The sequence below is a fragment of the Phlebotomus argentipes genome, unplaced genomic scaffold (genome assembly GCF_947086385.1).
Source record: "Phlebotomus argentipes unplaced genomic scaffold, Phlebotomus argentipes genome assembly contig_5, whole genome shotgun sequence".
Lineage (NCBI taxonomy): Eukaryota > Metazoa > Arthropoda > Insecta > Diptera > Psychodidae > Phlebotomus > Phlebotomus argentipes.
In genome coordinates, this window is record NW_026776165.1 from 12,402,360 (window position 1) to 12,430,150 (window position 27,791).

Below are 27,791 nucleotides of genomic sequence, written 5' to 3' on the forward strand. Positions count from 1 at the left end.
GACGCTGCTTCCATCGTCAAAGTATTGCGTTATGCGGCCAGAGTGGCAAATAGTCATTGGGTTTTATGTCTTTGCGCCACTGACTTTCTCTTTACTTCTCCAGGTTGGGCAGCACACAATTCTCTCTTGATACCTCTTTAATGCCATTTCATTTTTAAAGCTTTTCTTGTACCAAAAATCCGATCACTTTAGAGATTTTTTCGACAATTTACAACAAGTGAATTGATTGAATGTATAAAAGCCCGCAGAGATGTTACACAGAGAGTAATCACAAATAATTTTGGGAAATATCCCTCAAAAATGCCACTCATATTTCCCAACATTTCTGTCCCTTTCCACTTGTCGCTGTCTGTCAGGAAAAAACCCCATAAATTGATTTCCCTTCTCGCACTCCAACCCAGAAAGAATGCTTTGGGATAATCGTCGGGCGGAAAATTTACGGATATTGTGATCAAATCATGGTGAAACCTCTGAAATTTTCCAGTATAAAAGGATGTTTTTGCACTTTCTCATTCATTTCTAATGCCTCTTGTGTCAAATAGACGAATTGAGTAGAAATTAGTCAGTCTTCTTGAATTGTCATAATACTTTCGAGTAGAATCTCAACCAGAATCTCTGCTCATTGAATGTGTGGTGAAGCCTTTCGCCTTTGTGTGAGTTGGATTAAATTCAAAGGGTTAAGCACGACAAAAAGCTCTCAAATAACTTCCCCCTCTGCGATAGTGATACCTTCCCACCAGCCGGAAAAACTCCCAGAGAGTGAGAATGTGCGGTGGGGAAGGGCTGTTGGGAGAGTGACGACGATATACATATGAAAACTATTATCAATTACGTCGGGTGAGTGTAATTTACCCCCTTCTCTCTCGCCCACGAGGCGCACGGAATCGTGAGTGTCGGAGCATTAACGAGCTGAATGTGGAAAATACAGGGTGTGGGTGGTGAGCGAGTCTCCCAGAGACCGCACAGAGAACAGCGGAAACGCCAACGATGACAAATTAAATGTGAATTATAAATAATTTACGGCTTGTCATGTGGAAAGGATAGACTTTCCAGGTGACCGGTCTCATTAAAATTAAACAATCAATTAAAGCTTGAAGGGTGTCTCTGTGGAGTCTATCAACTTGCCTAACAATGCAATTTCCCATCATATTAATGAATGGCAGTGTAACAAGCAGCTGACTTCCTGTGAGGCTTCCAAATCGATCACATTTGACAGTGAGCGGCTCATTTCTGAATCCGTTTATCCAATTATTATGCTGTACTGGCTGTGTTGCAGAATATTGTCGTCATAGGAGAAGCATTAATTCTCTCGAGAGTCTAAGCAAGAGTTCACTTTAATGGAAATCATAAGCATATTTCACACCCCATTCAAATGAGGCCAACCACTTTTATCCATTTATCACCCGCGGAGGGCAATTAAAAAAATTTCAACCACATGGAGCAGCAAATTAACGTCAATTAATTTAAAAATATCTCCTTTTCCCACATCACAATTGCCAGCCATCGATTTTTCCCCCAATTTACAATCTATGGAGTGTTTCTGAGTAATTTGGCTGAAGAACGGACAAATTGAATTTTAATAGACGGGTTGAGCTGTTTGTGCACGGCTCAACCGCAGATTTACCCAACCGAGACCACGCCAAAGCCAAAGGAAATCCTCATGAGCTTAGGACAAGGAGCATCTCAATGATCCATCAACGGAAGCCCCAGAGTCCGAGACGAGAAGTGTGAGTAAATTCATGAATAAATATTTGATTAATGCTTCTGGAATTAAATTACACTTGGATTTCGCATAGCAAAGTTTAGCGGCTTAATTCTTCTGGGCGGTTAATTTATTAAAATTCTTATATGGCAGAAATTCTAAATAAACCATGAACTGGATCAATTTCTCCTTCTTTCCTATTTATTTCAAGGGGAAGCTTAAAGACTTTTGCGGAGTGGCTCAGAAAATTGAGAAATGTTGGAAAACAATTCTCGAAGAGAGGCGGAATTGAAAAGATAAAGAACACGATAAAGAAAAGCTCTGCATACAGCTTAACGATGTGTTGACGTTGTAACAACAGCTTGGAATGATCGTAAACTTGATTGAAAACTATGTACAAATTCTTGTACGGAATTTATTATTTAAAACTACAAACTAGACTAATTAATAATAATATACTTACCATTAATACTTAACTTTTTGCGGTTGAAATAATCTCCAAAATTTTGATGAATACAAAACAACAATCTAAAGATTTATGTGAAAGCTTTGTGACTGAATAAAGTTCTCCTGAATGATTAGGCACATGTTTTGCACTGTGTTAATAAATAAAGATTAAGGATTACACGTGCAAACTTTGAGACTTGATAAATTATTGAATTTATAAGCGTTCTTGGGAAAACAACACCTGACTTGAGAATGGCAAATGCACAATTTTGTTCTCGTGCTAATAGCTTGTGGTCATCATGGATTTCCAAGTGAGAAAGTCTCCTTAATTCTCCGACGAACAGGTGGGAATGAATGGGAGAGAAAATGAGTCATTTATCGATACAACGACGTGGAATTATTCACTCCATCGAGATTATTTATCAGTGGATTATTTAAGTATGTCCATTAATACACCTCCACCTTTGGGGCAATTTCTCACATTTCTGCGCCAATTGCTGCCAAGCGGGAAAATGAAAAGCCGTTCAGAGTTTTTGCTCTAACACTTTACACCCAGTTTTATTATGAGACATGCAATACATCGTCTTTTCTAGAGATAAGTTTATACTCTTACACTCGTCTATTTTATAAGGTATTTTAGGGGGTAAGTTGTGATATCGTAAGTCTCTCCTAAGAATTTAATTTTCAGTTCTTCACTCGATAGTTTATCACCCATCCTCGAAAATATCTCGACGGCGCGCGACTCTTCGTGTCAGAAAGCGAACACCTCTGCGATGTCCTCCACCTCCTGTGCCATCATCCGCCAAGTGAGGGTTTATTGGAAATTCCCACGCCATTGTGTGAAATTGTGAAATATGACGCTGGAAAAGTCTTCATAGAATTGAGCGATATTAATTAATATTTTCCACTCAAATCGCACATCAAAGCTGTAATTACAAATTCTATTTGGTTTGAGATCAGAGTTTGGAAAGTAAGAGCCAATAATGTTTTATTTAAGTATCACACCAATTTTGTCAATTCAATAAACGAAATCATATTGCTTCATTTTCATGAATAGCATTTACTGTAAGAATATAACATTAACTTCGCGTACACTTTTGGACTTTATAGACAGAACAAAAAAGCCATGAAAGCTCACTGAAGCTTTAAAAGGGATTTCTCACACTCCTTCAAATGCAAACACGAGAGTTGAATTGAACGCGAAGCAACTGATGAACAAATAAAAAATCAGCAATTAATTTGTGCCACTTTTTGGGACTCCATTTGGAGTTCATTAAAGTCCTGGAGAAACACACTCAATAGTTGCCGTTAATTTATACATTGAAGAACTGTAACATTGGAAGAAACTTTTCAATTCATAGCATAGCTATGTGCTTTTTTTACTCCGGCGAAAGTTTATATTCGTTCAAGGGGAAAATTAAGAGGGATGATGATGTAGAACGGTGGAAAATACAATTCCTGCTAAGCAATAAATGAGATATTTACGGGGTGAATACATAATTAAAATTCCTCGTCGCTGTGGGAAATATTATTCCCTCTTTGCAAAATCATAAAAGTCCCACTTAAGGTCAGTTAACATGAAGTAATAATGCTCCTTAAAGCATCAAATAACGCCAGCAATGGCAATTTTTGTGCAATATAATTCTCACTTTTCAACCAAGATGAGATTCTTTTCTCCACTCATTTCACTCTAAATCTGCCTTATATATGCTATGTTCATAAGAAAAATCTCCTCTGCACTTTTCACTCAATTACACTCTCCCAAATGCAGATGCTTTTCTTTTCTCTGGGGTGGAAATTGAAAACAGAGCTCATCATTTTCCTCTCAGCACTCGCACATCTTGCACGGAAATGTTTATTCACTGCTCTTCTCTGTCTTGCCTTTTTTTGCGCCTCGCCTAGTCAAATTCCTATTTCTCTGTGCAAAGAATGCAAAGGATTTTTTGTCCTTCGGCATGAATTCTTGAAATTCATGCTGCATTTGTCGAAGAGAGGAAAATTTCTGGGATGAATTCGAGGAATTTATGGTGTTTAAAGTGGGTAGATAAGCTTAACTTCCAATTTCTCCTTCCTCGTTTCAATTTTAATGATAATTTGCTAAAGATAGAAAGGGAAAATTTTATAAATCCACTTCTTGAGGTTCAAAAACAGTCTTTGTGGATCACATTTTCATGCAGAGAATAGAATTATTCCAACACGTCTCGCATGGGTTTTCACTCAATAAGTTGAGCGCTCCTTTCCTCGCTGGGCTTTGGGTGTAGTTTATGGTGAATAGTTCAGTCCCTGACATTAGAATTGGTGCTAAGACGGGGTGGAAAGCATTAAAATGATAATTAAATGAATGAAGTAATGTCCTCACCTCTCACTTCATGGCAGTTCCCAACCGAAAATCGTTTTCTCATTATCTCTTATGTAACTTAAACACGCTCTCACTCCTGCCGAGGCATTGACCAATAATATTTTACGGCTGGTTGCTCCCCAAGGAGACAACGTCCTCTCGCTTTTATGCATTCCACAAGCTCTAGACATTCTTCACATTGCAAATGGATGATGGCAGGGACGCTGGAGTGCTTTCGCGATCTCTCTTTTATGATAAAATATCGAGCGTCTGGCAAATTGCCTATAATGTAATACTTTTCTTTTTCTTCAACCTAAAATAATCATCACCTTAAAGATCAAGACAACTTATAAAGTAATTTCTTTTTTTTTTCACTTATCTAATCTATAATTTTATCCAATTTTCCGTCATTGTCTCTCAAAGATTCGCCATAGCGTATTTTTCCGCTTTTTTTCCTATTCATTTCTTCGTCACCTAAACCGTCTCTATCGTGTCCGAAATGTCATAATTTTCTAAGGCACTTGCAGTATGTCTGTCCGTTTGGAGTCGGAAGGATGTGAGGGAGGAGGAGCGTGGGGACGTCTGATGGGGTACACAAATACACCTTTGCTGGCATGCACTGGCCCCCTAGTGGAGGAGTCCCTTTGGCGGGGCGCCGTTGTCAGCAAGACGAGTGTCCATTAAGTCCATTCAAGTTAGTTTACACACTGATAACTGTACGGCAATGTTTTGGGGCAACATTGAAAGGGTAACAGCAATGGGGATGATGTTGGCATTAGACGCACCATTAAGTGTGAGATAAACTCACGATATCGTATTTTAGATACCACACAACCACAGACTTACGACGCAATTATCCAGCGGCGGAGCGATTGCAGGGCCATCAGCAGGGCGGCGGCGGCGCCTCCCCAATCGATTCTCGCGGCCCCCGAAGTGGAGCTCATCATGAAGTCCACGTCCTCCGCCGGCGTCTCGGAATTCCGCGTGTAGAACTGATGGATATCACTTATCTAGCAAATATTTGGTCGCAGTCATTACCGCGCAATCATTAGTCGCGGGGGCGCGAGTGTGAGAGTCACCCATTAGATTGAGGGCTTTAGTTAATCATATAAAATGTCCCGATGGATTGCTGTCAAACTGACCCCAAATAACTCACTTCAAATAGTGTCACTTTAATTCATATTTACCTACAAAATCACAGCTCACAAAAATATCCCAACAACTCGAACAAATATTATGCTAATATTTACCTAAAAGCTCGCCCCAGCAATTTAAATTACCCTGAAAAAATAATTCCATCAAACAGAAGGAAAATCCCTTATACTCTCTGCAATCATGAAGTGCAGCGGAAAATGAGAAAAATGCGATATTATACTCAGATTATGGAAGCAAGAAATTGTTTGTAGAGGTTGAAAGACGCTCTCCACCAAGGAAAGTTAATTATGTTGAGTCTCTTCATCTTCACAGTTTGCCTCCCACTTCGTCTTACCTTTTCACTTTGGCGTTTCTGCACTGCCAGAGCTCATCCTCAAAGTATTCCACTTCCTAACAACTAATTTGAAGAGAAAAATGAGAAATGCAGTCAAGTCAAGATGAATTTTTCCATTCTCGATTCTTCACAGACGCTCTTATGGATCTCTTGGTTCCTCTAGAAAATTGTTTTGTTGTCAATTGCAATCAACTTCTGAATTGATTTTTCAGCATTCAATGCACCTGTGTCACGAATTCTCATGATTTTTCCCATCATCCAAAGCCAGCAACATGCCAAAGAAGCGTGTATTGAGAAAATCTTCTGGGAATACACGTGAAAATCCCCAAGAATGAATTATTGGAGAAATATTAAAATGACTTTCCAAACAGACACCCACATAGAAATTCATCCTCAAAAGCTCTCCTCCGAAGCTCAGGCATGTGCTACTCTGCGTGGCTTTTCTTGAGACACATAATCCGCATTTTGAGATAATCACAAAAATATTTTTGAAAAAAATTTCCACGAAAATTCACTCCACACAAGAGATTTTCTCAGAATTTTTCAATCACATTTTCACAACAAAGTAAATTGTTAGGCTTTAATTGATTTGCCATGTGCCAAAATTATATTTTACGCATATAATTCTCGTGTCTTTGATGTTTGACATTGGAAAATTAATTACAATCACAAGCTGATGAATTATTTGGTAATTTTTCGGAAAATACAGTGACACTCATTAAAATAGGATCACGTGGAAAGCGCAAATATGTATTTTCCATATTTTCTCTAAAAAATCAGATTTGTTAAATCAAACAAACTGTTACTTTGAAGTTGATGTGAATTCTCGGAAACGAACGATTTTGCTTCCTCTTACTTAACAAGTCTCTTATTTGTGCAATATTTACTAATACTACATGTGCGCACAATTAATTTTCGTGCACATAATTTGCGTGTCTGTTCTCTTGCTGCTTCGCCCTTATTGAAATGTGGATCATCATCAATATGTAGAACAATTAACGCACCCCTGAGTTTATTTGCGGGAATAATAATTTGCAAAATACCAAGAAGAACCGCTGAAGCTTATATGAAAACAAAGAACGTCCGCATTTCCCATGATCAATGAGTTCCTCCATTGCCAGCCACTCAATCGAGCGCTTTGTTACTCAATTTGAAGTGCGTATTATTTTACCCTGAGCAATTCACTGAATTTCGCCAAGGAGCATCATTGATTGAATGGCGCTGTCGCGAGGGGGAGTCGAGCCCGGAAAATCCCAGGAAATAAATGAGAGTGTACCTGGGGCGAGGCACGTAAGGATTCCGGGTGAAAGTGTCCAGGGATCGTGCGTGAGGGTGAAATGTGAGGAGATTTATGAGTGTCTCCTCCGTCTCATCAACATTTTCCCACCGTCGTCAATTTGACAGCAATCCATCGTGTTATTTATGGGGTCGGGTGGCAAAACGGGGCCCGTGTCAATTACCTCGTTCCATCCATATCGATTCTTCGCCTGGATAATCGCCTCGTAGACGGAATTCCGCTCCAGGCCCTTGATGATGTGCGACATGATGAAGTGGTTGGGCGCTGAGCGTGTCGGCGTGGGCACCAGCACGACATCGTGCCACTTTCCAGGATGCTGGTAAGTATCGTTCATCTGCAATGGATCAGGAGGGGAGGTGGTTATGCGTGAGAAGCTGCCAGAATTATTGCTGACACCTGGCCAAGGAGGGTCTCTGCCAGCGGTTGCAGACGACCAGAGTGTCAAGTGCCGGGCCGTAAATTTGGGAAGGCGGAAAATCCTTCGCCCGGGTGTAAATGTCATACAAATACCCAAGCGAATGCCCCAAAATCTACCACAAAATGAGCTGAGAGGAAATTTAATGTCATAAAAACGCTCAAAAATGATTGCAGACTTAATTGAATAATGGCAGAGTGATTTAAATGTGGACGGTAAATTTTTTTAATGGACAGTTGAGGACACATAATTAATACTGAGAATAGCATAATTCAGAGAAACTAGGTTATTCCTATTTATAGGAGATCTTATTCACTTACCAAAAGTTTTCTATAGAGTAGCCTGACCTCCTCGAGTGGCGGAATCGATTCCACGTTCCAGGTGAGATTGTAGACGTCCAAGAAGCCACTGTAGGCCGGAGAGAGGAAAGTGGCCGGTCCAGGGCGCCCCGAAACCTCGATGTACTTCTTCGTGCGCCCCAGAGAGTTGTCCGCCACGCAGCTGTAATTCCCAAAGTCCGACGTCTGGAAGTTCCTGATCGAGAGGATGTACTGCTCGCCCACAGAGTGCATGGTGCGCCGGTCGGTGGGGTCCAGCAGGAAGGAGTTCTGGAACCAGAGCATCTCAGAGCTGCTGTCGCCATGCACAGTGCAGCACAACTCCACATCGTGGCCTTCGCTGGCGTGCACCCAGCTCTTCTCCACTGTGATCTCCGGCGGAGCTGCAGAGAGAGGAAATCAGATGTGAAAGTCGTGCAGGAACTTTCGACAGCGGATGTACAGCCACTTGGGGAAGTTCTCTTGCTGCACACTTTGCCAAGACTTAATTCATTATTCAATTTATTGAAATTAACTCTGCCTCCTTCACTCTTCCTCGTCTCATCTTACGAATGTGGGATTTTTCCAGAATAGTCATGATTTTTTCATCTCACCACAAGATGATTCTGAAGAATTTCTGTCATCTAACTTCAACATGTAATCAAAATTTCAGGAAATTTCTCTGTCAAACATGTTGAAATCCCATTTGAATACCCCTTCAAAATTCACCTTGCATCGCATGAGAGAACACAGGGCGGCGGAGGATCAACAATTTCGGGTGATATACAGTGCACAAAGTTATAGGAAATTGGCTCGGCAACAGAGTCATCATCTTGGCATAAAAGCGCTTCCTGCTGCACTTTTGCCATGCCGTGGAAAATTAAAGTTTCACCCCAGTGACTCTGACGAAGTGCGCACAACCCCAAACTATGTGGCAAAAGTTGTGCAACTGGCAAAAGGATTTCGGATTCCGCTCCAGAACCTGAAAGTCAACGAGAATTTCCGCCTACGTTGGGTGATTTTTTTTCTCTCTCTCTCTCTCGCCAACCCCCTCAAAAGGCACTATTTCAATCAAGTCCTGTGCAAAACTCCACACTGAATAATTCATGTCCAGTCGCTGGCAACGTGTGAAAATGCCATTTAATTTTCCCCATCATATTCATCCTCTTTTAGCAACGCCGAGACCATATTGCCAGCCCATCCCCTTTCACGCGGAGGAGAATATTTTACAGTCACCTTCTATATTATGGCACCATCACAACACAAATCACTCGCGTCTCGCGAACATTTGCACCCATTATTAGTATGTATTTCACGTGGGAGAAGCTCATCTGTATCAATTACCCGACAGTTTCGTTTAACATCCCACGACATGCTCACGTGGCGGCCGCACATGTACAAATCATCGCACATTCTTCGCCTTGGGGTGGCGCGCCCCACCCGCAATCTCTGGGGCCGCAGTTCTGTGCTCGCTGGCTTTCACTCAATGCCTTCAACTTTGCAATTTGGCGTGTCATGATGTTTTGACCCGATTCGAGTTCAGCTTTTCACATGGACTTTGTGGAGAAAATCACACAGCAAAGGGAATAGAGGAGAGTGGGGCAGTTTCGGTCAATTGCCTTTAAACTCTTATTTTAATCTCAAGTCTCTTGAGTTTTGTATTTCAATTGAAATAGCTTTCATTCACCCGCTGAGCTTTACTGTTTTGCTCTTCCGGAAAAAGAAATGTCAATACAACCTCATTTTCAAGATGTTCAATTTCCTGAACTGTTCCTGTTCCGGAGTTTCCACAACACGGAAAATGCTTTCAGTATTTTTAGAAAACTGCATAAATCCATAAATTTGTGGAGGATTTTATTTTCATCTCTGAAACTTATTCAACGTGAAATGTGTCAATTATTGCCTAATCACATTCATTAAAAAGTATTTGTAAATATTTTTCATTAAACCTTTCAACCTTTCACTTTATGTTGGAAAATTAACTGCAAAGTGAAAGAGGAAAATATATATTTTATTAGAAAATATCACAGTTAATTAAAACCCTCGCGACTTTATCCTAGACAATAATCAAACGGACATTAAAATCGTTAGTCTTGGAATGAATAGAAATGTTCAAAATTAAAACGTTTAATTTGTTTCTAAAATATTCATTTCACAACATTTCCAATTTTTATGAATTATTCAATTTTCACAGAAAGGAAATTTTGCATTTGTGGCCCTAATTACTGTTCGTGAAATTGAGAAACAAGGAAAAATGACTCTTCGTCCCATCGTGTACATCGCTTGCGGCGAATTTTCTCTCCTTGTGGCGAATTAAATTTATTGACCCATAAATTTCCCATTTCGCCAATAAAATTTATGCGCTCTCTCTCGATGATTCTTCCGAAAATCACGCGTACAGTAAATTCTGGGTGAAAATGTAAATAATCATGAAAATATTTTGAAAAAGAAAATCATGAATATCCGATTGATTGGCCCAACATGTTTCACATAAATTTAACAGTTGCATTTATTTAGCCACTAAAATATTGCCACGAGGCAGGAAAGCGATAAATACGGGAAAAAATGATGGAGAAATCCACCTTGAAGGTGGTGTTTATTCGTGATGCTGCACAGCGTCTCTTGGGTGGATTTTCCACTCACATTGAATAGCTTCTCGGGGGAGGAATTTGAATAGGTAAATAAATTTAGCGATTCCTCATGCTAATCCACGAATTGCTGATTGCCAAGATCGATTCTCATGGGCATGGAATTATTATCTTTCCAAAAATTTATTTCACCTTTTTATTTTGCGCATGATTCTTAAGCATCTTTAAAACGTGCTTCGAGAAATCATCTCCTTGAATAACATAAACTCTCTCACAATTCCACAGAGTGTGGGTTGCTCGTTAGCTTTTGACTGTCAGAGGCAGAAAAAAATGAAATTTTCTCAGGAAAATCCATGGAAATAATAAGTATGACGAGTTTCATCTCAACCGTGAGTGTGTTTAAGTGTTTCCAGGTAGAAATAGATGAAAATATAATCTATTTCCAGTCGCTTTTCGCTGTGCTAGAAAACTCAGAAAAAGATCTGCAAAAGCATCACAAACACACGATTCTGTGTTAAAAAAAAATAAAACTTCTCCTCTTGGCGAAAAAATTTAATAGTTTTCCTCATAAATATCCTCGCGAGACGCTTTCCTCGCACAGGAGGAAAACATCCTTCTTCCCGGAAGTTTTTCTCCTTTATAGCGCAGCTAAAAAAAATCACAACAGAGCAATAAATTTCGCCCATCAATTGCATCAATAAATCCAACTCCGGGCACACTTTTAATCCATCGCGACGGACGTTAAAACGTGCCGAATGGGAGTGACAAGAAAAGGGTGCCAAAGAGGGTGGGTTTTATGAATTTAATTGTAATTTGAAATCGCCCCGCTTTCTCAGCCAAGAGAAGGAGGAGGACATCAACTTTTAATGAAATTCAGCTGCTGGGTTCATTCACTGATTCCACTTTTCCCTACAGCATGCAAATTAATTCATTTGCCTGCATCCAAAACCATATTTTGCTTATTTCATGCAACATGAGAAGCAAATTTATGTTGCATAATTTTTACACTGACACGTTGGCTTGATATTGGAAAAGTTTAGTGGGCAAAATGGCTTAAAATATTGTTGATGAAATTAATTTTTAACTTTTTTAGGTTACCATTAAAAGTCAAAACCGCAAAAAGCTTTTGTGTATCATATCACAAATAATTATGTTTTCTGGTGAAATCTATATTGTAAAGAGTTCACAAATTGTGAGCAATTGCAAATGAAAATGCAGTAAAATTTGCACTTTTCGCTGCAAAACAGGAAATTTACAGGGAAATAGGAAAAAAAGGGTTTCATGTGAAAATTAACATCGATAAGCAGTGACTGTAAAAAGCATGTTAATTGTGTTCTCGTGTCAATGTTTTATAACGAGTTAGCATAAATTTCACCATTTTCCTTCCTTAAGCTTCCTTTATTTCAAAAGCATCGTCGACTTTAATGTGATTTTTTTTCACAAGAGAGTCAGCTGAAAAAATGTTTTCCACTTCGCGACTAATAATTTGAAATTATAAGGTTGAAAATTTCCTGCATAATTTCTATCTGATGTTTTTATACAATCTTAATAATTTTGCATATCGTCTGGAATAATTTGGAGGAAATTTAGCATTTCCACGTGCTGTCAATGAGACATTTTTTTTCAAATTCTATGTAGAATTTTCTTTTAACAGAGTCACACGAAAAAGTCACGAAAAACACCCAGAAAATCATTTGAAAATTTTGCATGCAAGCGGATTTACTCTCTCTCTCGAGTGTAATTTTCAGTTGTAAATTAACAATTCATATCCCCCTGATTATGAATTATTTCCCTCTGAGCCGCACTGAGTGGCTGCGCTGAAAAAAAGCCCCACAGTAATGAATGCGAATCGAATGGAGCTTACAGATGACTTCATATGATTTATTGGAAAGTGCTATCATTAAATATTACCGTGGAGTATTTTCAGCAGTTTTTTTTTCATCCCCACGAGTTTTATTTCCACCATCATGTCAAATTGCTGTAAATAAATCCTCTATATGTGAAACAAATTCTGTGAAAAATTGGTGTATGAAATGTTGAGAGGAAAATAATGCGGGATTGTGTCCCTCTGGCAGCTTTTATTCTTAAGCCTTAGAGTATTTGTCAAAATAATATTTTAAAGAGTCGAAAGCTTTAATGACTTTTATTCTATAATATGTTCGTCCAAGTTGTTGAAAATATTGAGAATAGAAAATAAAGCTTTCGCAACTAAAATTATGGAATTGCAATCTGAGTAAAAGACTGATGAATGTGAAAAAGTTATTATTATTTCTAGAGTTTCCTTGCAGGAATATTGCAACATCATCACATTGATTGATATTGATGTATTCTTTGGAATGTAAACCAATATAGCAATGCGATGTGGCATAGAAATATGTGACCCTTGATTTTCCTCATCAATGACATTTCCCCGCACAAAAGAACATCAAATAATTTTTCAACCCACATCCTTTCATCGTCAAAGAGTTGCATTGCAGAGGATGAAACGACACTAACAGCCTGAGAGAGTGCTCCATGCAGTGTATGATTCTTTACAACTGTGCACAATCAAAGCAAGAAATCACTGCACGCAGAAGTTGTAATGGAGTTTTGTGAAATGAAACTTTGCCGTTCGTCTGTTGTGAAAGTTGTATGGGGACAAAGAAATGGCCAGCGCCATGCCGCATGTACTTACACAGGACTGTGAGCTGAACATCTGCTGAGACAGGCTCTCTCACACCATTATCGGCTGCGCACAGATACACCCCGGCATGCTGCCGCTCCACGCGCTCCAGCACAAGTGTTGAGCTGTCCGAGAGATGGGTGGAGCCGGCCAGGGGGTCCCTCTTGTACCAGAAGACAGACGGAACGGGATTGCCGGACGCCTTGCACTCCAGGGTCACGGTGCTGCCCTTCCTGGCGGTCACCTGGCCGTTTTGGGGCACTGCGCGAACAGTCGGTGGCACTGATCAAGAGAAAACAACGAGGAGGAGGACACATTAATTTGGAACCATACTGAACTGCACAGCTGATTATTTTGATAATTCCGAGTCAAACAGGTTGATTTGAGAATTTGTTTGCTCCTCTAATGGAACATTTTCATGCTATTTGCCTCTCACCCTTTTAGGGTAATTGGAATGATTTGATTTGCCACCGTGAAATTCAGTTGAATTGCGAGAAACTATCTCGCAAATTAAGCTACTCAAATGCAAATGTAAATTTCCTTGATTCCAACGAATGGCTGGGAAATAAATAGGTCATAGTTTGCGATTCATTTTATGGAAAATGAATGGGCATGATCAGGAAAATAAGTCCTAATTGTGAATTTAAAATAAAGCTAATAACTGATTAATTGAACTAAATTTCCAGGAAAGGCAGTTTAAATGCTTTTACACTACAATAAGTGATTAATTTCTACAGAAAATATACAGTTATAGTATTTCTGTGAGGCTCCTTAGGGTCACTTTTACACTTACCTAAAATCTCAAGTGTGTGCACCTGATCTCTGGTCTCCTGGTCACCAATCTGACAGATGTAGTCGCCGGCGTCCTGTGTCTTCACTCCGTGGATCTGCAGATCGTACGGATCTGCCAGCTTGAAGCGATTGTCGCGCGTGATCATGAGTGGTCCGGCAGTGAGAACGGAACTGCCACGTCGCCAGAGGAGAATGAAAGTGCCGAGGTTTTGCACTCGACATGGCAGCGTAACAGTGTCTCCCGTGGTGACTTTGTATAGATTTCCACGTGAGATGAACTTGGGCAGCACTGTGGGCACGCCACCATCTCCCATGTCCTGACAGACACCTGAAGTGGCACAGAGAATAGTCATCAATGCAGCACAAATTCAATCAACACCACACGAAAACTTTCCCATCAACCTATTGTGGGTGTCATTCACTCTTCGTCTGCACATCCACACCCGGTGACACTCATGCCAGTGGACATTGACGTACAAGTGTCCACACACATACAATTCCAGCATGAGTTTTCACTTTGGTAATTTGAATTGAATTGAAAGATGTTCTCTAGACTGAAAGTCATCAATTGATAATAAGCAAGTTCAGTTGCAATCCACCCAAAATGAGTTCAATGAGTGAAAATTCAATCAATAAATTCATTGATAAACTGCGAGCAGAAGAGCCGTCATGATTATAAAAGATCACTGATATGCAAAAGCATTTGATAATTGAATGCTTCTGGCTAGAAAATCAATTAAAATATGTTTTAATGTCGAAAACAGAAAACAATTGTGCAGTTTTTGTTACAAATAAATTGCAGAATAAAAGGGAATTTTATTGTCAATACGCAGAAAAGTAGTTTTCCAATTACATTGCTTCCAATTTATTGTTTTGCGCAAATTTGAGAAACATGAAGAGAATGAATTTCGACATCAAAGCATTCGTTAGTGGACAAATATGCTCGTTTAGACATAGTTTGCTTTATTGTATACAGATATTTGTTATATTGCTTTGTAAGTGTGGATTTCACATTATAATTTTAATTAAATCATTTACACAAGTTAATTGAACTAGAAATTTTAAGGGATGTCATAATGCTCATTGTTAATTGGAACTGATATCGTTGAAATCGAGAATAAAGGAAATCTTCTACAATTATGCCTCCCTTCAAAGGATATCAGCAAATTATTCAAAATTATAAATATTCACTGATATTCAAAATGTACTTACATTAATAGAATTGATGATATTTCATGTCGGAAAGGTTAATTAATGTTTGCTATGAACACTTTAATTGATATAAATTGCATTTAGCATTAATTTTGATATAGTGAGAAATCAGAAATTGAAGTATTATGAAGTACTTATGAATGTGACATGATTAAAGTGGAGATTATCACTGGAATTCATGGGGTGAATTGTATGTGAGTGTCAGCGAGATGCCTTCATCATTTCTATTGCACACGAGTAAGCTTCACAGTCGCTAATTCATTATTCAAGCTCACCTGGCTGATGCTGACCGGCGAGAACATTCAGCAGTGCCAATATCAACTTGGCAAACATTTTACTACGATCCATGCTTGTCATTTGCCTCTTCGCCGCACGCTCGCCCAAACAATTCGTCAGGCTATTCAGGTGAGCTAGCCTGCACCGAGGGGGACGCAAATTCTCCTCTTCTGCCTGAAAAGAGCCACAGCGAAGTGGCGAAAAAAGAGCCATGAGATTGAGTTGCCATTCTCCACTCCTTCACATTGCACGGAGTATTTAAGTGTGGAAGATGCCTAACAAGGGGGTGGTCCCACCCCTCGCCAACCCTGCCGGCAAAAGCCGGGACAGTGGCGTCGAGCTGTGGGTGGAAAATCCAATTACCAGCATTGCTTCGTGTTTATTTTTATTGCTGGACGGCGGAGTGGTTTCGCTCTCTTTATTTCACCAAATTAACTGATAAAAATCATGGGATGGAGTTTGAAATGAAGTGGTTAAAATAAACTGATTTAGTATTTCACCGCACGACACTCAAAGTCTCTTTAGCACTCGCCTTGTCTTATCACCCAAATGGAAGGCGAAAAGAGTTACAAACAGAACTTCAAAGGCTTAATACTAGAGCCAAATTGTTACGAATTCCACACACTATTGAAGAAAAAAGGTAATCATGCTGGTTATAAACATAAGCTTATATGTAAGAAGAGTACATTTCACTTTGCCTTCTTCTGCACTTCCTGGTAAAAACACTGCATAAAATACTCAATTTGAAATATTCCGTCTCTCAGAAATTCCAAGTATTCACTAATCTCACGGAAAAAGCAATCAAATATTTCTTCATTTGTGAAGTAAATTCAGATTTCATGACACAATTTGGAGACTCTGTGAATTTGTTGGAATTCTGTTTGTGAAATTTATTCTCCAGCAAGGGCAGAAAGGAAGGCAGCGAGAGACAAATAGTGCTAAAATTATTGCTATTTGATCTCACTACCGGAGAAAATATTCCCCGGTTCGCGCTAGATTTTGCACGAGGGCGGAAAAATCGGAAAAAACATATATATATATAGGACGTATGAGATACGAGGAATGATGGGGAGAAAATGCTTTTGCGAGAGGAAATGGAGAAGTCTTTAAGTACACACCCTCACGATCACATGTATTGATTCGCCCCTTTAAAGACAATCTTCTCACCCGATGTGGGTGGGCTTGAGCGCCGCGTGGAGAGGGTGGAAAAATGAGGTAAACAGCCGGAAGTGAATCTTATCGAGGCGAAAATTTATTTTGTGGAACAAAAAGCCACCCACAGTGTCGCCGCCGAAAGGGAAATTGTCTACCACATTGGCTGTTACATAAAATCACTCACACCTTCCACTGTCGCCCTTCCTTCACTCCCGAGGAGCAGAGCTCGCTCTGGCCCACCGCACAGTCTGTTTGAATAAATTCCAGTTGTGGAACTGGTGGCAAGTGTAACTTTCCCAAACTCTCTCACACAAGCGATTCCGAGAGTGGGTTTGAGGCGGAGGACAAACAAACTTCCATACTCAATGAGGATGATTCAACTTATAACACACTGCGGAGAGTGATAAGGAATCGTCTGAGTGCTCGCCGTGCCACCCCATCTGTTTTCGCATGAGGGTGGCCCCAAGGAGAGTGACTCGAGAGCGCCCCAAGTCGTGTCATGATTTCCCAATCAAATTTGTGGTGAGAAAAACTTTCCTCCGGGGGGGATTCTTTTAATGCTTGTCCCTAAAGTGCCCTCGCCGCGATGGGTGAAAAAAGAGCCGCCGCAACTTCCCAAAAACTTTCACGCAATGATACACTCTCCCTGGGCCAACAGGGAGCTTAGATGGCGGAGAAATTGACGTGAAAGCTCCGCTCTTTTGCCACTTAATTGCCGCCAAAGTGGAGGCCAAAGGGCAACACAAAGTGAAATGGAAATTTATGTAGATTTATTCAATTGATTGCCTCCATCGAAAATTACCACTTTGATGGCATTTCCCTCAATTGTTTCGATTTATTTCCTCAATTACTCCAACAGACCGTCATCCCTCATCGATGGTCTCTCACACCCACAAGTCCATGTAATTCCCTGGGGACTGCAAAGTTGAACTTTCCGATCGCTTTAGACCTTACGTGTGGATTTTATTGTTCACAAAGTGAAACATTTAGAGAAAAATCACAACACATCAATGTGTGATTGTGGGGAGAAAAGCCTTGTAATTTCTCTCTTCCGGTATTGCTCCAGTTATCAGGAAAAATCACTTTTAAGTCTTCACTAAGTGCATTTCACATAAAAAGCAAACTTTTAATTGTATTTTTCCTGGTATTTTTCAATTAAGCGTAATATTGTAGCTTTCTTTATATATGTGAAGCTTTTGAGATAAATAATTTGGATTGCTGCCTTGGGGTGACTACACTATTCCTTTATGACTTAACCCTTGGTCAATACTCTTCAGAGTTTTCATGTAGAAAAAAAAATCCTTCAGCAAGATTAATTTCTCTTCAGTAAGTAAAGTGAAAATTACGGCTATAAAATGCATCATTTCTCACTGGACGTATCCCGAAATGAAATACATTCCGGATCATCAGCAAATCAGCAAGGATATCGTGTCTTAAGTCCTCATCGCTGTCCGATTGGTGACAAAGAGTCTGCCGCCATTTGTCTCAGCCCCAGCACGTGATCCTTGTGAATTCAGCTTGCCAGATAAATCTCACATGTTCAGTGAAGTGTGAAGAAAGCCACAGTCATGAGACACTCCTCGTCTTCCCATCCCGATAGAAGTTTAGTGGATTATTTCCAATGTGCACGACACATCAGCTCCTCCAGTGCGATAAAAACTTGAGCAATCTTCTCACCCGGCACATCATCCACAGTGCTCGAATGTGCTTAAGACGTCCCATTTGCCATGTGCAGAGTTTAAATATTTTGTAAACTTTTCACCAACACCAAATTTGGCTATTTAGAGCTCTGCGACACACTCGTTATGATGCTGATAGAGTCATTTCCCCCCCGGAATCAGTGGAAAACATGCACCGTGTCGCTTTGGAAAGGGGGATTTAGAACAGTCCCGAGTAATTCGCGTTGGGAAAACTTTAGGAAAATCAGGCCACTGTGTCACGTTATGGCTTGGTGATGTAATAAGAAGTGCCTCAGAGAGATTAGCTTAGATAACGAGTGGCTTCTTCAATTTATTTATAATGATTACATTGTTAAATGTATAATTCATTTCATAATGGTTTACGAGGTAATCCGATTATTTGCGGTACATGTGATCAATTCAGAATGCACATATTGAGTGAATATTTGCTAATTTCTCAACTGGAAAATGGACTTTGTATGTTAACATGTGAGACACATGTGATTCCGTCAGTTCATTAAGGGAGCAAATCTGTCGAACAAAAAGTCCTTGAAGTCCTGGTGATTAAATTAACTATGAAAAAAACTCTCAGAAAATTAAAACGAATATTTCACAAGTAAAATAAAATTTAAAAAATTCTTTCTCTATTGCCATTCGTCCAATATTTAGCCCTTTGTGCTTGACAACCAGACTTCCATTCCCATGAGAGCCCCTTTTCTCATATATGTGGACATCATATGTGAAATTCATCACATTGAGTGCGATGGCAAAGGGAATACCTAGAATTGGCGCGGTTGGTTTATTCCTATATAACAACTCAAAAGCTCTAAACAAAGCTCCAAATGCAAAATGAAAGAGTGCAAAGAATTCCACACGACAGGGAATAAAAATAAATTTAAAGCACATTTTTTATCTCTGTGATGGAACAAAAATAGTTGAATTGAAGAATGAAGAATAGGCAATTCGTTTCCATTGCGATGAATTTGCAGATCCAAAGAGAATTTGTCTTATTCATTATTTATTTCTATACTCAAATTCACGACTGAAACTCCATCATGTGCATAAATCCGAGAGTGTTAAGCATCATTTGTATGTCGCATTTTCGGTTTATTACTTGATAGGCTGCTTCCTTTGTCTCAAAGCAAATCTGATACATCAAATATTTAGCTTCAAATGGACTGATAGTATGAGTAGTTTACATAAAGCTTTTGCTCAAAGTTAAGTCTGCTAATGACACAGAAGTGACTATTTTGCAATATCAAGCAAATCACTGACCACATTTCATTGGTATTCTTGTTTGCATTATGTGCAACACATGATTTTCTCAAACATGTCAGAGTAAACATATCAAAGGATGGAATTTCATGGCAAATTCCGACGGAAAATATCACAAAATCCACATGAAAATCACCCTAAGAATTTACACAAAGGCAATTCTAATTGGAAAGATGAATATCAACCAAAGAGAATAATGGTTCAACTGCGGGATGAAGAATGCGAGCATTGTTGGAAGTGTATTTAATTTTCACTGGCTGAGAGACACTCAAATGCATCCTAACTGAAAACATTTCTTGGAAGGACAATTAGAGGAGTATTGCTCTACCCAGAGAACAATGTGCCAAAGAGTAATGAGCACTGTTGTCCTCTTCCGCTTAAATTCCAACTGCTGTGAATGCGTGAGGACAAAAGGATGTCCCGCCGGAATTAGTGGACGGCATCCGAGAAATCAGAGATGGGAAGAAAATACCATAGAAACCTAGATATCCAGATGAACTTGAGGACTAAATTAAATTCCATGGAAAAGGGACACCGCGTGCATAGAGCCTCGAAAGGCTCTTTGTGAGGAATAGCAGCCGCAAAACACTTAATATGCGTCCTAGTAACGTGAAGCAATGTCCAAATGAAAAATTTGATTTCATCGTTCTTCACATTTTTGGGACCGAGAAATTGCCGCTTCAATATTTGCTAAGAAGCTATGTCTCGACTATGAAACTTCTTGTGAAAATATATATAAAAAGTATAAAAATTCATATTTCAAATCTCACCAAACCGATTATGATTATCTTTAGCGATAGTGAAAGCTCATTTTAACTATCTAAAAGTCTTCTCATGTCCATAATTTTGCGCAAAAAACCATCTAGAAATCAAACTAGAATTATTCAAATAAAGACTTTCAGCGCTTTTAGAAAATTTAGCTTCTCATTCCATCTTAGACAACCACTCCCGGTCGTGGCCACATCGTGTGGAGCATGAGCGAAGCCTCGGATGTATCTTGTTACCATGTAATAAGTGAATATAAATTGATCGTCATTTCTTGTGTCATACGCATCCCTCAGCGCTGTTGGGCGCGCGCCCAACAGCTATTTTCAACAAGAGACACGCACCCAATATTAGGAGGGTTTTTCATGCCGAATAAATCTCTCGTATTCAGCTCACCAAGAATCTCCGTCTCCGGATTTATTAGTTGTCGTACAGCGAAAGGGGGATAAAAACACCCCCGAAAAATCCACACACAGTCAAAGTGGCGAGAGAAACTTTGTGCAGATCTCGAAAGTAAAATCAGCTGCAAAATCTCAAGAGAACTTTCCTATAAATCCTTCACCATAAAGTTTGTAAATCAAATTAGAGATTGTTCGAAAAATATATAGTCCATATGCGAAAGGGTGTGTGGATGATAAACAAACCTCACAATCGGATAAGGCTTAGGAAAAACCCAAGAAAAGCATTCCCTTATCGCCACTTTGGATTGTGTTCCCTCGATGAAAGGCGTATGAATACAAATTTCATTATATCACCCACTTTTCCTCACTGTTGTCTGCAAAATCATCCCCGGGGATAAGCTTTTACCCCTTCACTTTCACACGCTCCGCATGCGAAAATCAGGTGACATCATATGTAATGGAGAATTGTACGAAAACATTTTAATTGGACAGGATGCTGAATATCACAATATACATTATATATTGTCAGGATATTGAGTTCTGAATTTCTTATGCATTTAAAAGCTTCGTATTGTGGAGATTGAAAAGGCATTAAAATTGTATTTTTTCTCAAGCTTCCGATGAAAATCACTGAGGAATTGAACGTCACAGTCTCAAAGTTCCACTCTGTCTCATAAATACTCCTACAAAATCCCATACGAAGCTTTTCTGTTCATCATTCTTGTGTAGTATCAAATTTCCAAACTCTGTGAAAATTTAGTTATGTAGTTTCTAAGAGATTTCGTGATTAATTGACTTGAGGAGATAATAATAACTTTCCCCTCGTGCATCATTAACGGTGACAACATAGCATGATATTTTCCCTAGACAAGTTAGAGCCAGAAAAGTCTATAAAATCTCGTGAAACGTATTCACAGCAATTTTCTGTTAAAGTCTCAGCATGCAAAGAACGTGCGTTCAGTCAAAATTGAAATGGTTGTCGCAAACGATGGACTTCTTCGCCTCAAAACTTCGCCTTCGAGGATAAAAATATTTTCGCATTATCTTTTATATTTCATCCTGCCAATCTCAAATCTCTTTCATCTCTGTTCAAACTCTCCTCGAGTGATATGGGGATTTTCAACACTGAGAAGCTCAGTTTCTCTATCTACTATAGAAGAAAAGGAAAAAAAAATTGAGTGCGCTTTTCTAAAACAAGCCGGATTTTCCCTTGAATGAAGGAGAAAAAAGAATAAAGACCCAGAGAGAATTTTTCACTTGAAAAAGATTATGACGAAGTTTTTCCAGTCACCAAAACTCCCTTTGCCGACAGTGCGAGTGAATTTGTATGAATTTCTTTGGGAACAATAAAAGAAAAGGCCATTGAGTACACTTAAGGGATAGTTTTCTCCTAGCCAACAAACTTTTCTCGCCGCCTATCAACGCCAGAACCAATTTTTCCCCAAAAACACCCTCTCACTTCTTCTCACTCACCAGCAACACCCAGAGCGAGGACTATGACAATCAATCGCATCTCTATCGTGACTCCCCTCGAATTTTCTCCGGCATTCCGCGAAGTTCACCAGCTCTGGAACTGGGAATTTTCGTGTGACAAAGTTGAGATTCCCAGTGCAACTTCCTGGCCGCCGTCACTCTTTTTGGGCGGTCCAATGGAGCCAAGAAACTTCACTATATAAATTTTCTTTATGACGCGCGCTCGGGGCGGACATTTTTCCACCCGCGCCGCGCCACCGGGAAAACAATATGAAGTTAAATCAAATGAAATTCCTCCTTCAGAAACTTCCATCGGTGTGTGCTTTTGACACAAAAGAATTTTAATGTCGTCCATAATCTTTCAGCCAGAGTGCAATTTTCTTCTGCACCGCAGATTTCGCGATGCGGGAAATTCATCCCAGTCTCGAGAGCAGTATCATAACTAATTAAAATCGCCTCACACAACCCCCCCAAAGACTCCACCGCACTGTGCGACCCTCAGGCAAAAGTGGGCGGACGACATGATTTAATATCGCATGGAAAAGCATCCCAGGGTGGATTAAAATTTTCATTTGCCTAAAATCTCTCGCATTTTCCCACTGGCTGTTAAATGTGAATAAAGTAACACGACCTGCTGTAATTAAGGCTTTCACAATGCGGTTCGTATACACTAACGATACATTTTTTTACCAAATTGATTTCAAATATCATATTTCTGATCTTTTGTCCACAATCATTTCATTCCCAAATTGCTGAGGATTTTTATAAAAAAAAAAAACAATTTAATTCGAAATAAAGAGTACATCCAACAAAAATGCTCCAATTATTTCAGGATTACCGGGAAAGTTATTTTAGTATCAACTGAATGGAGGGATTATTTGCTTGGTCATTTCTAATAAATCAGAGTTCATGAAAATGCTGAAACACGTCAAATTTTCACTTAAGCTGTACAGTTTTCGAAATACTCATTAAACACAGCTTTCCAAAATGATTTCTATATCAATATACCTTTCATTCAACGTATTGAAATAGAGTTCTCGCAACAAATTTGATATTGTAATGCTTTCAATGGAGAAATAGTGTTTAGCTTCAGGTTAGCTTCAATCTTAAATTCAAACTGACAAGCGCATGTGAAGAGATCAAAGTGCAACTAGAGCAGAATATTGAAATAAATGTTTTAACAAATTGAATTACGAATATTCACGACATTGTCCGTTTGCAGCTTCAAGTGTAAATAATTTTGGTGTCATTTCCACTGTCGCTGGTTTTGTCGCGCAAAGTGACCAAAAATCGCGAAATTTTGCTAAAATAGCAAATAAATGTCACATCAAGTTTTCAGCCTCTGGTCTGCAGTTGACATAATGCAGAATTTTGAACAATTGTTGCGGATGATAAAATATTATGAGAAAGGGAGAGGGAAAGCAGAGGAGAGAGTCACAAAAGAGCCGCACATTGGGGCATGAGATGCTATTGGAAAGTATATAAAATGTAATGGAATTGAGTCAGACAAGAGGGAAATTTGATCTTTCTTCCCGTGTCTTATATCTTTTGTATTCCTCACATATCAATAACAGTAGCTTTCAGCTACTCTGAATGGGATTTGCCTAATGGTCTCTGAGACTTTTTTTTACTATAGCCTCTCAATGGAGCTTTAGAAAATTGTTTCAACCCCTTCAGAGTTATTCTAACCTCCACCCTTAACAGTCTTTTCTGCCACTGCTCAGACTTTCACATTCGCCCTCCCCTTTCCGAAAAAGGCGAGTGCGAAGAGAATACCTGGAAGAGATCATTGTAACTTCTCTTGCCAATTTTTTGCCGCCACTTCTTTGCTTCGCAGCCCGAAGGGGAGTTGTTTGAAAGAATAAATTGCGCACATTAAGTGAAAGACCATTTCCGACTCGATATAGCACCCACATGGGTGGGAAATGCCCTCCCATTTGCGAGAGGGCTGGGAATTGAGGGTGTCAGTTACCCCCAGAGTGACTCCGGAGCGAGGAGAAGTTTAGGTGATTCCGAGGGACGCCCCTTTTCACATTCCAAATGGGCATCAATGCCATCAAGCAAAGGAGTCAGGAAGGAATGAAGACAGCCCCAGAGGCGAAAAAAGAACTCCCATGAACTTTTATTGCTTCGACTCATCCTGCATGCACAATTCAAAATTCCCTCCTTCCCCACCATTTTCGCTCTGGTTGAGTCTTTAAGTGCGCAGCAGCACAATTAAGTTAGTCGTGCTGACCACAGTGAAGCTCTTTTTCCAATCCTCCGCGCAGAATTTTAAGCTCCTTCCGGATACTAATTGAAAAAGTATGTTTTTTTCTTGTTGCCAAGAGAAATTTGCCAATGTGGCTTAAAGGGCACAAATGAGCAAATAGAGAGTTTTTGCCAATAAAACCCTCCTTGGCATGCTCTCACTGTGAAATACCATCGCGACCGTCGCACAAAAGAAATTGTTAAACAATGAAAATGTTTTGTAACAAGAGACCCTTCTCGTCAAATCCCACTCCTCGCTCAAATGTGTTTCATCCCTTCTTGTTTGACGGATGAAATTCAAACAACAGACCCATGGGAAGGGGTAGAATAGGGGGAAAAGAGCAAGAAAAGCCTACATGTAGAACCTAAAGGACTCTTTAATTATATATATATATCGGAATGATTTTGCTATGTATTTCCCAGCTAACATACGGAAAATCTCATAACAACGCTTATTTTGACATATTGACTTACGGACAAAATTCAATAGCATTTTCCAGGAAAATAACCTACAAAATATACGCAAAGCAGAATTTCTTAACTTTATTTAGACAGGAAATATCAACACTTCAATTAATTGAAAATGAGCACCAAAAATATACATAAATTATTGGTCACACTCAGTCCTGTTGCTCCTGAATATACATCAAATTGCAGAGACAATAAATTATTCATAATGATAATTCAGCTATTAATTATGCATTATAAAGGCTCAACACAATAACCATGTCCTGTTCAAATTAACTATTAAGGGAAACTGACAGCTTATGAAGTTGTGAATGTCTCTCAGCACAGAATCGAGCAAAAGTTTCGAAAAGATGAGTTGGAAAGTTTATTTGATTGAATATTTTCTAACAAAATCCTGAATCCCATATTATATAAATCCTGCAAAAAGTTACAGAACTTTAATTCCAACCCATGTTACACAAATTGCATATAGTCCGATAAAGTGTCAAACAATTATCACGAGAAAACTTCATGTGGAATGAAAATATATTGAATAATTATCTGAGCCTTGGTGAACTTTTCAAAATTCACAATTTATTTTATTTAAAACATAACACAAAAGAGTATTTACGATATTAAATTCCATGTAAAATTCACTTAGAATTTCATAACACAATTCCTCCCATATTGTATGGGGAGAAGTTATATATTGAAAAGAGGTAAAATGTATGAAAATTCCCTAACAAGTAATTCCATTGTGCATTAATTATAATTGAAAATCTTTTTCTATTCATTCGATGGGGGGTGGAAAAATCTATTAGCCCAGAATTTGCTGAATGGTTTCAGTGAAAAACTTATCATGGGAACTCATTAGCAAATTTGTGCATTTAACATTCAATGAATAATACTCAAACATGAAAATTGAACCATTATTCCATGCTACGTTTCCAATCTAGAACATTTCAGCGTTCCCCTTCCTCCCTGTCAAAATCCGGCTGGAAAAAGCCCCCGCAGAAAATCGAAAGCTAGCACTGGGTGGAATTTTTAATGAATGAAATGAAAATGTGCCTTCGATTATCAAATTTACTGCCCATCCTGTGTCAAAATGATGCCAGAAAGAGTGGGGAGAAAAGACAGAAGTACATAATTACGGTGGAAAATTAACAAGAGCGCACCTGAGAAAAAAAACTCAACAACCAATCTTCCGCCGCATTTTCACCTCACACCCCTCAATAAATCCACACTTCACCCTCACGCCCCGCATTTTGTGCGGATGGCCAGAGAAAATATAACGACTAAAAGCTGCAGAGCATTCATGGGCTATAATTGAGGCAAAAATAATCCCTGAGATTTCCATTTGCCATGGATTTTTCCCTCAACCAAAGTGGCGAATTCACGAGAAACTGCGCTCGTTGGATTCCATCTTCAACCTCAAATGATGGTCAATTACTACTGAACACAAATGGTTTAATTCACCGTGCATTATTTGCTCGCACGAGAGGTTACCGGGAAAGATTGTGGGCTCTGCAATGAAGAATCTCAGCGCTGGCAAAAATAAGACAAGAAATATGGTGGAAATTCACCATTTTCTTGACTGATTGTATGAAATAACTGCGCGTTTCATGTATTCTGCAATCTCCTGTTTTGCGTTTTGTCACTGTAAAGAATTGTGATCATTCCAGCAGTTTTTTCGACATCTTTTGAGCACATGATCTGTGTTTTCAGAGCTTTTTTTTCCTGGAAAGACTAAGGAAGACAGAAATGCTGGACTCTAGATATTCGCCCCTTAAATACCCAATTAACAAATCATCCCATAATATGTATGTTCAAATTCACTTTGCTAGTCGTGCCTCCTCTGCGAAATACGGCCACGAAATTGAGGAACAACCGTCGTACATTGTGAACTTGCCAAATTCACTTTCTGCCTCCGTCCCAATTCTCATCAGCCGCCCTGAAGGTCCCGAAGTAAATGCCCCGGCGGGAATGGGGAGCATTTGGGACGCAGGGATGAGGAAGAAAAATGAACGGGACAGAAGTGGAGAACGTGGAGTCAGCAAAAAGTGGCAAAATGAACGCTTGAGCGGGAAGACGAAAAAAAAATCTGGGTAAAATAATGCAGGAGGGTTGATGGTGTGGGGGTGAAAGCGCCCATAAAAGTTTCCCGAGGAAATTAAGTGTTTCTCCCCCGCACTCCGTGGCGCTGTTCTTATTTTATTTATCATTTTTCCTGGTAATTTTGTTATGATACCATTTTCCGCATGGAAATGGTTTCAAAGTTGCACACCATAAACACCAAGGGTGGCAGTCGATGGGGCGACGAGGAGTCTTCGCACACAGCCAAGGTGAAGAAGCACTTGGCCTCAGATGATGAAAGGGTGACTTTTGCCAAGTAATTTTGTCGCATGAAGTTAGTGGCGGAACGAATGCAGTAATACCATACTAATTCCCTACATTCAATTTTCAGTCCTTGACACACTTTTTTTGGGGGGCTTCACTTCAAAGCCCAAAACTCCACACTGGAAGAACGAATGTAAAGTCAAGCCCGTGCTGAGGATTATCTTCGATCTCCATCAAGATAATTTACAGATTATCCCTTTGTCTACCCAACAAAACAGTCACAGAAGCTCTGAGATAGAAATGAGGAGCCGAAAAACCCACCCATTACATATGTTAGTCTCAGTCAGAATAACTTTTCACTCACATCCATTTTTGCCAGTGCTCTTGAGATTCTGTCTTGTGAATTTCCGGAAACATCTTGTGCTATATTCATCTTCATTTTTAATATATTTTCTGGCGCTTTTTGCCATTGCA

At 39.4% G+C, this 27,791-nt stretch overlaps 1 protein-coding gene across 1 annotated transcript in view; it reads right to left on the minus strand.

The window, feature by feature from the left end:
• Nucleotides 1-2,690: 2,690 nt before the first annotated feature.
• Nucleotides 2,691-27,791, minus strand: part of LOC132255677 (limbic system-associated membrane protein) — a 51,906-nt gene continuing 26,805 nt past the window's right edge. Inside the window, exons 3-8 of the mRNA XM_059751794.1 lie at nt 15,535-15,709; nt 14,049-14,375; nt 13,268-13,537; nt 8,009-8,409; nt 7,437-7,607; nt 2,691-5,497 (exon numbers count right to left, since the gene is read on the minus strand). Of these exons, the coding sequence (XP_059607777.1) occupies nt 5,330-5,497; nt 7,437-7,607; nt 8,009-8,409; nt 13,268-13,537; nt 14,049-14,375; nt 15,535-15,616 (1,419 nt within the window). The 5' untranslated portion in view covers nt 15,617-15,709 and the 3' untranslated portion in view covers nt 2,691-5,329. The remainder of the gene's footprint in view (nt 5,498-7,436; nt 7,608-8,008; nt 8,410-13,267; nt 13,538-14,048; nt 14,376-15,534; nt 15,710-27,791) is intronic.